General features: G+C 37.6%; 1 protein-coding gene across 1 annotated transcript in view; it reads right to left on the bottom strand.

Moving 5' to 3' along the window:
- Window positions 1–1,782: 1,782 nt before the first annotated feature.
- The window catches only part of LOC116045936 (macrophage mannose receptor 1-like), a 36,420-nt gene continuing 29,232 nt past the window's right edge, over window positions 1,783–8,970 (bottom strand). Inside the window, exons 32-34 of the mRNA XM_031293967.2 lie at window positions 4,135–4,293; window positions 2,711–2,740; window positions 1,783–2,622 (exon numbers count right to left, since the gene is read on the bottom strand). Coding sequence (XP_031149827.2) covers window positions 2,366–2,622; window positions 2,711–2,740; window positions 4,135–4,293 — 446 coding nt within the window. The 3' untranslated portion in view covers window positions 1,783–2,365. The remainder of the gene's footprint in view (window positions 2,623–2,710; window positions 2,741–4,134; window positions 4,294–8,970) is intronic.

Genomic DNA, 8,970 nt, shown 5'->3' with positions numbered 1-8,970 from the left:
TTTATATATAAATAACTTAAAAAACAGTGAAACCGTTGGCCTTAACAAATCACCAGTGAAAACACCTTAAACAGTCAAATTTCCCTGAATAGTTTTCCCATTGAACTTTTTGAATTCCCCATCAGAACACAAGACAAAATAAGAGTTTACTTGCAAAATTTAAAGGTCCAATATGTAATATATTTACTGTAATAAATCCAAAAATGACCCCAATGCGTCATCAGATATTAAGGAAACATGCTAAGCTGAAATACTATCTTTTCTGACAACAATACTAATGCCAGTATTTTCTCCTTTTGAAATTTCTGTTCCGTGACGGAAGTTTGTATCAACTGCCCAGTTTGTCAGCCAGGCCGGATTGCCAGATATACCTGTAAAAACGTAAACCCAGCGTGCTATAGCTGTAAGGTTAGTACAGCCATAAAAGCAGCAAACAAACGAACAGGATCAACGGAGACTGATTTTACCCGACAAAAAAAACGGGACGTTTCTAATAGTTGCGTGACTAGAGATGTAACAAACCCGTCTGGGTAAATATTGGATCTGTATTTGAAAGATGGAGACAGCTTAGAGCCCAAAATGACGCAGAGTTGGCTAATTTCCTCCTGAACCGGTAAGCATTAGCTTCAGGCTAATTTATCACAGCTACTAGAGACGGGCATTTTATGTCATTTCAACATTTGTGTAGCTACTCACATTGAATTATATAGTTTAGATTGTTGCCGTAATTCTAAGCCAATAAAGTGTGTTCAGTCGGGTGGAAAAGGATGGCAAGGTAGTGGTATTTTTAGCGGTTCCTATTGTAATTCTGAGCCGAGGAAGTGTGTCTGTCTGGCGTGTGAAGAGGATGGTGAGGTTGTGGAATTTTTAGCAGTTCCTACGGTAATTCTAAATTAAGTCAGTTGGGTACAGAGCTCCACGTGAACACGGGCTTTTATGACAATATAGCCAGCATCTAACGTTAGCTACTCCGCTGTGCTGTGGAGTGATGTCTGGCTATGTGAGACAAGCGTCTAGCAACATTATTGTGGATGCTCCGGTATCAGCCTGGCAACCAACGTGAACTTCGAGTCTGGGGAGGAGGGGGCGGGGGAGACGACTCTCTCCAGTATTTTGAATTTGTACTACAGTAACTATTTTAAACACTAGCTGTCAGTATTACATATTGCACCTTTAATGTGCAAAAATGATTATCTCGAGTACATTGTTTTTGTGATCGTTAGGAGCCAAAATCACGATCAAAATCTGATTAATTTCACAGCCCTATAATGGCATTTTAAACTTTCCTCCACTTCTTTTTAACAAAAGCTTTCATTAAAAAAAACCCTGAATAACTGTTTTAACTGTGACTTCACATAAACACTGCCTTTTCTAGCAGCCTCTAGGTAGATAATACTGTTGTCCGTATCCTGTTTGTCCAGGTTATTTTATTGGTTCTCAGTAAACATAGCTTTTAAATAATCAGTAACCACAACCAGCAGATATAGGTAAAGGATATAAAAGTCTATAAGGTATAAAAGTAAGGTATAAAAGTTCAAAATGCTGTTAAGTAGGGCACCTGGGTAGCTCACCTGGTAGAGCGCACGCCCATATGCAGAGGCTCAGTCATGTCATTCCCCCTCTCTCTCTCCTTTCATACCTAAGCTATCCTATCAAATAAAGGCCTATAATGCCAAAAGAAAATCTCTTAAAAAGAAAAGATAAGTAAAGCTAAGCATGTCAAAATACACCCTTATGACCTTTCTTTTTAGAGTTTAAGAAAAAGTCAAACAAAATTTAATCTTAATGCCCATGGGTATTTATTCACAATGCTTTTTAATACAATTGTTTTAATTCTCATGTGCAAGACATATCTTTGGAGTCACCTGAATTTTTAGACCGATGAAATGTTATCTACAGTAGCTTCAACAACGATGAAATGCAGTGGGCATATACGGTCCTTCTTAACTCATACTATGGTCCAGTAGGGACATTAATATTTCCGCCTTGTTAAATGTCTAGTAGACATTTCACAATCCTAGCAAGAATAGTTGTTTAAAATAAAATATGGTATGATTCAATGAATTAAATCAATCAATAAATTCTCCATCCATCCATTAAGATTCCCCCTGTTCATTCAATCAATCAGTACATTCTTAGGTGCCATAAAATATACAACATACAACAACAACAAACATAATTTCAAATTTTTGTAGATTTTTATACCAAATAAGACATCCTACAGCTTAAATTGTTTTGTTCATTAAAGCCAGTTATTGCCATCTACATTGATACTCTCATTTCAGTTGGTTGTGCAAATGAAAATGCCGTCAACCCTCTGCCCAGGATACATTGAATGCCCCAGTAGATTCTGCTGGTATTTACATCACACAGTTATAACAGATCCAGAGTTCTCTTCCTCTGCATTTGCTACCAGTTTATTAGTGTCGACCAGATCAGGCTGGGACCGCTCATTGTTGAAAAAAAGTGGGTTGTCAAAGGTAGATAACCTTTCAGGAATAGGTAAGCGGAGGCCAGACTTCTTGAAGAGAAACAATGCGATGACTATGGCAATCACAGTAATGGCCAGCACAACTGCCAAAATGATGTGGCCACGGGTTTGAGGATCCACCGTAGGAGGTACTGCACAGATTCAACACGTAGATGATGAGCCAGAAGAACCAATGTATAATTATGAGTCAATTAAAATGGATAAGGAGATGTAACTTACCAACACGTGTCTCTGGCGTTTGTCGTAATACTAAAAAGATAACAAAAGGCGTATCATTTCTGTATAGTTTGATTGATATTATATTTTACATATCAAAATCAATTTATGAATATATTTTTGATTTCATTTGTTGTTTTAACTAGGGCTGGGCAATATATCAATATTATATCAATATATGAGGCTCGATATCATCTTAAATTTTAGATATCGCAATGACACAAATGTTGTCTTTCCCTGGTTTTAAAGACTGCATTACAGTAAAGTGATGTAATTTTCTGAACTTACCAGACTGTTCTAGCTGTTCTATTATTTGCCTTTTCTAGGGCTGTGATGGTATGGATTTTTTCACCGCAATATGGTGGTCAACCGCAACCCCCTGTTACCGGTAATTTCCACTGGATGCGTAACGGCTGCGGATCTTCTCCGGAACGTCGGTGGAGTCATTAGGTTTCCATTAAAGTCAATGTGTGTATTTCCACTGACTGCGGAACGGCTGCGTTCCGACTGCGTCCCAGCTCCGGCGGTCTTCTATTTTTGTCGGACGCTGGAGAGCTCCGCAGCAATTCAGCACACGGCAGATAGTGCGGGACAGGAAGTCGAGCACAGAAACAAAATAAAAATCTGGTTAATTTTCAAAATAAAATACACCATGCTCACGGCGGATCATATTTCCCTGCACTACACCTTGAAAACACAGCACAGAGTTGTTTCCCCTCTACTCCACTGGATGGAAACAAACTGTTGTTGGTTTTGTGGTTCTATTCTACGTGAATTCGTGAGATCTTGTGGGTCCTCGTGACTACAGCTACAAATCCAGACCTAGTGGGTATTGACGGACGGCGGAGCACGCAGCCGTTCCGCAGCGGAACCGGTCCGCAGACGTTCTGCATCCAGTGGAAATGCGGAGTTACAAGAGTAGCGTAAGTTAGAGCGAGAATGGCAAGGTGCGTTGAGTGAGTGACGTCAGTCCCTGTGTGCAGTGTTGGAAATTAACATTTTGACTCACTGGCCAAGTTGGTGGGTAGATGAAAAAATTCACTATTCAAGCATATTTTTTACTGGACAAAAAAAAATAAATTGTGTTTTTTTTTAATATACATCACAAAACTGCTGGTAGTAATGTTACTGATTAACTGTTATCTAGCCTTTACTCACATCATCATAATATTGTATTTATGTTGATGTTATTGATGATTATTTATCAACAATTTCATTGTGTAATTATTTTGCAAAAGCACCAATAGTCAACCTTACAATATTGCCGCAATATCAATATTGATATATTTGGTCAAAAATATCATGATATTTGATTTTCTCCATATCGCCCAGCTCTAGTTTCAACACTTTATGTGTTAACTATTCCCTGTTATTGTAAAGGCATAAAGTTAATTCAAACTGAGTTCTAATAAGTATGATGATCTCACCTTTTGGTGTTTTGCAAACATATCCTCTGTCATACCAATGTTGGCCTGTCGACCATTTCCCATTTGTAATTGTAATCAAACCATAACTGTTGCCACCAGGTTGACCTTCACTCCAGTTAGTGTAGTCCATGGTGGTTTTATCCAGCCACTTCCAAATTCCTAGGGACAAATTGAAATTCAGTATTTTCCTCTCTACAGTTTCTTTTTGTGTACTAGATTAAGCATTGTTTTAATATCAGGGGGCGGTGTAAGTTGTTCTCTGTAGTGCAAGGCAGTAAAGCAGCAGACATGGAGCGGACATTTTCTTGAACGCTAACCAGGAGTGCACACTAAAGATAACAAATGAGGACAGCGAGAAAGTGTATCAGGGACACAGATGTTGGATATTTTCTATTTCTGCACTTTCATTATGGCGTTTCATTGTCACAACTGTACAGAAAACCATGACCCCAAAACCGTGATGTGAACCGAACCGTGAATTTTTTTGAACAGTTACTCCCCCAGTTACCAGACAGTTGCCTAACAGCAAACACAGGGGCGGACTGGGACAAAAATTCAGCCCTGGCACTCTAGCCACACCAGCCCACATTACCACGCCCATGCAGCCCCACCCACGGACACGTGCATTCACTAATTACATTTGTGTACAGATGGTGAAATAATATAAGCAACAACCTTATGTAACATATTTTTAAACTTTTAATGTAACTGGCAAACAATGCTTACTACTTTTTAAAGAGTACACGTTTATAACAAATTTACATATACTGCCTGTTTATGCCGTTTGTATGCTGTTACTGTCATTCTCTACAGTATGTTCTTTGTTGTCACTGTCTGTTCGATTGTCCGTGTTTCTCTCTGTTGACACTGTACATATTGTCTGTCTGGTCTTTTCATCCGTTTTAACTCTCTAACTCTGCAATTTAAGTATTTTTTATGGCTGTCTGTGATTATACTTCAGGGTTTTTCCTTGCTCAGAATTGGTCTTTGGGGGAACACATAAAGCAGGGGGGTCTTAGGGGTCGTCCCCCAGGAAATTTTGAGGGTAAAAGACTTCAATTCCTGCATTCTGATACATTTTTAGGCACCAATTTATGGTAAAAATGTCTATTTATTGCAAGGAAATCACAAAATTCTGGTGGCAGGTAACAATTCAAAATACAAAATATAATGGAATATTATTATATTCAGTAGTCCAGTAAGGAGGCTTTCACATCCGGGACATGGGCCGGAAACGCCAACACTTGACCCCAAAGTCCAGTTGTTTAATTAGCATGAACAGGGCTTTATGGTAATTTTTTTCCCCCAAGGAGCATGTTTTCTCCCAAGTTGAAAAATGTAGGATTGATTTAGACTACTTAATCAGTGATGTTGAATATAGCCTACAGTGTAAAGGACCACCACAGTTCATGGGTCAAAGACGTGGCATGTCAATTATGGTGTCCAAAGCATATTCATAATGCAAAAGATAAATATAAATTTTAAAAAACTACATTATATTACTCAACTCTCCCCTCTTTACTCACTTTAATAGGTATTTATTGCAAAAAAATAAAATTCAAAGAGCTATTGAGCTGAGAAGTACCAAACTGTCCCTCCTGGGTAACGTCCGGGCTTAAAATCTAAGTATAAAAATGTGACAAAAATGTCAAAAATAATAATAAGAGCATTAATTATCTACTTTGGCATAATTGTGTCGATGTTTGCAGTGATACCTACAAATATAGTAACAATCCTACCCTTATTTAAAATGTTACTCAAGAAATACATTTGTCCTTACTTTTGGATTTCCCTAATGTCCTTCCTGGGTAACAGACCTTAAACTCTATATATTACCCATAATGCAATTGCATAGTCATGAAATATGATATTACATCATAAAGAAGATTTTGAAGGACCCCAAAACATCTGGAGAGTTTAGTAATCCTCTCTTAAAAAAGTTGATATTTTGCTTTTTTGGTCACTGGTGAACTATGTCCAAAAATCATGTGTCTTTCTGGATAACGCTAATAAAACATATTTGATATTTTGATATTTAAAAAAATGCCTATTTCATGTGAAATATGGCATTAATGTTTTAAAGGCTAAGATATATTTTAGCTGAGTATGCCATGTTTGACAGAGTTTTGGTGGGAAAATCATGTTTTTGTCCTTCCTGGATAACAGTTTGTCCTTCCTGGATAATCTAATAATAAAAAAAAAGATCTTCTGTTATCCAGATTGGACATGTTAATGAAAATAGTTTTTTTATTAGTATTTATCACGTTTCAAGCATTGTGTTGATAATGTTAGATTATATTAATAAAATAATATGTATTTCTTTAATCTTTTATGGCATTTTTGCATTATGTCATTTCTGGCTAACGGGATGTCATCCCGAGTAACAATGACACAGTCAAGTGTTTAAACTCAGATTTTCATGGTATATTACACAATCATGTTTTCCTCAGTTGAGTATACAATACAAACCTGATAACCTTTACTGTAAAGCATTTCAAGACTTCTTTCATCATTTTTCTGTTTTTGGCATGGAACATTGTGTGACCAAAATCAAACGATGAGACCATTTAATTATAAATACCTAAATATATCATATTAATTGTGTTAAAAACTTAGTTTTTCTGAACAGTGTGCATTTTCTTAGCTGTAACTATGGATATGCCTAAACATTTATATGCTAAAAAGGTAGACATTTAAATATTTTTTAAATCCATTCCCGTTACCCAGGAAGGACATTTTTCATGGAATAAATCACATGATTCATCAAAAAAAATTAAATTGCATTTCTAAATTAAATTCCTGTTGTTGAGATGTATATAGAACACTCTAATGAAAATAGAAAGTGCTTGAGTTGGCATTTTTTGACACTTTCATTTATTTTCAAATTTTAAATCCTTATTCGTCTTTGACCCTCATACATACATGTGAACCGCGGATTAATTGCAGAGTTTAACCTACATTACACTTACACCTACAGTGTAAAACTAAACACTACGTGAATGAGGCACAGCAGAAAGACAGATCAGAACGACGCTGCTTGTTCAGGGTTTTCATGTGTACTCCTACAAGCCTACACTTCGCATCAGGCGTTAAAACCAACTGTACCGAATTAGACTACTATTTAACGTGATAACGAGACGTTTTTAACCGGTAATGAAACTATCAATTTAATACTGATGCCGTCAGATGGCCGCTCAGACAGACAGCAGTCGGAGTTCCGGCGGAGCTCTGCGCCCGTCAGCAACGGCTTCTCACTGCGCAGCCGGTCCCCCAGTGCAGCATGATCACCGGGAGGGTCCGGTACAGCCTGAACCCTGCAAACAGAGATCCCGTTTGAAGGTGACATGCTTGATTTTGACCGAACGTCCCAATTTAAGTAACCTCTGATTGGGTCGGTCGGCCCATCTCGGGACCAGGCAGTCCGTTGCCGACTGGCCAAATGCTTAATATTACACAACACATTTGACCGGCCCACATTTAAAAAAAAATGGTCTGGCCCCTCTAGCATTTGCCAGAAATGCCAGATGGCCAATCCGCCCCTGGAGCAACATTAGCATTTATAGATGTGTTTCTGGCTACCCGATGAATAAATATCCAGTGTTCAGTCTACTTTTAGCCCTGTTTTGACTGAGGGAAATATATTACTCTTTATCTTTTTAATGCTCCACTATGTTCACCACTAGGTTTATCACAGCATATTTGCTGCAGCTGTAAATAAGGTTGGCTAAAGTGGTGTTGGGGCCAGAAAATCCAAACAAGCTGAAAGATGCTAAAACACTGTAGAGCTGAGGGCAACTGCGGGGCTGGGGGATATTTCATCACAGGTTTGGCACTATGAGCGACGGCTTTCACATTAAGCATAGTCATTTGATCCATATTTGAAATAAAGTCAAGATTTGTGTGATGTTGAGATATATATATATATATATATATATATATATTAGGGCTGTCAAAATAACGCGTCAATTTCGATTAATTAATCTGAGAAAAAATAACGCGTTAAAAAAAATTACGCAGATTAACCTATTCCATATTGAGGTTTGACCCAGAGCCGTTCTAGCCACCATTCGACTGTAAAATGAAGGAGGGAGATGAGAATGTGCTGCCTGGATCATTAACTGGAACATTTACTTGTAAAAATCTTCTTCCTGCCAACCCTGGCTACCGAAATCTGGTGCCACTGATATGTCTGCACTTCTCTCTGATGCTCTGAAGACGATACAGGCAACACAAACACTGCTGCATGTGACGCTAGTTAACACTACGCTCGACAGCAGCTAACGTTAGCCTACCGCTAGCTAGTAGCTGGATTAAACACGGTTACAATGCTGACGGCTAACGCTAAATGGTGTAAAGTTTGACTGTGTTTTACTGTAGAGGATTCAACACCGGGATGTAACAATCTGCAGCTGCCGTCGGAAAAACAACACAGATGGTGCGTTCAATAAAAATGGTAAACTACAGCCTCGTGGTGCATTTGAAGTTATTGTAAATGTCCTTTTCCCATCTGGTGGTTGTTTTTGTCGTTCAACAGCAATTTACTAGTGAAATAAGTTATTGTTATACATTATTATTAAATCATTTAATTTTGACCATATGGCCTTAGCAATAAACAAGCCGTTCTTTAATGTCACCGACTGTTGTTTAGTACCCTTTTTTTCTTTTCTTTTTTTACTTTCTTAAAAAGTATCGGTTCAGGCACCGTTAATTATGTATGCGATTAATTTCGATTAATTAATCACAGAGTATGTAATTAATTTGATTACATTTTTTTTAATTGATTGACAGCCCTAATATATTTATTTATTTTTATATATATATATATATATATATATA

This window comes from Sander lucioperca, chromosome 9 (assembly GCF_008315115.2).
Source record: "Sander lucioperca isolate FBNREF2018 chromosome 9, SLUC_FBN_1.2, whole genome shotgun sequence".
Taxonomy (NCBI): Eukaryota; Metazoa; Chordata; class Actinopteri; order Perciformes; family Percidae; genus Sander; species Sander lucioperca.
The sequence above is the reverse complement of the archived record's forward strand: the minus strand, read 5'-3'. Positions and strand labels throughout refer to the sequence as shown.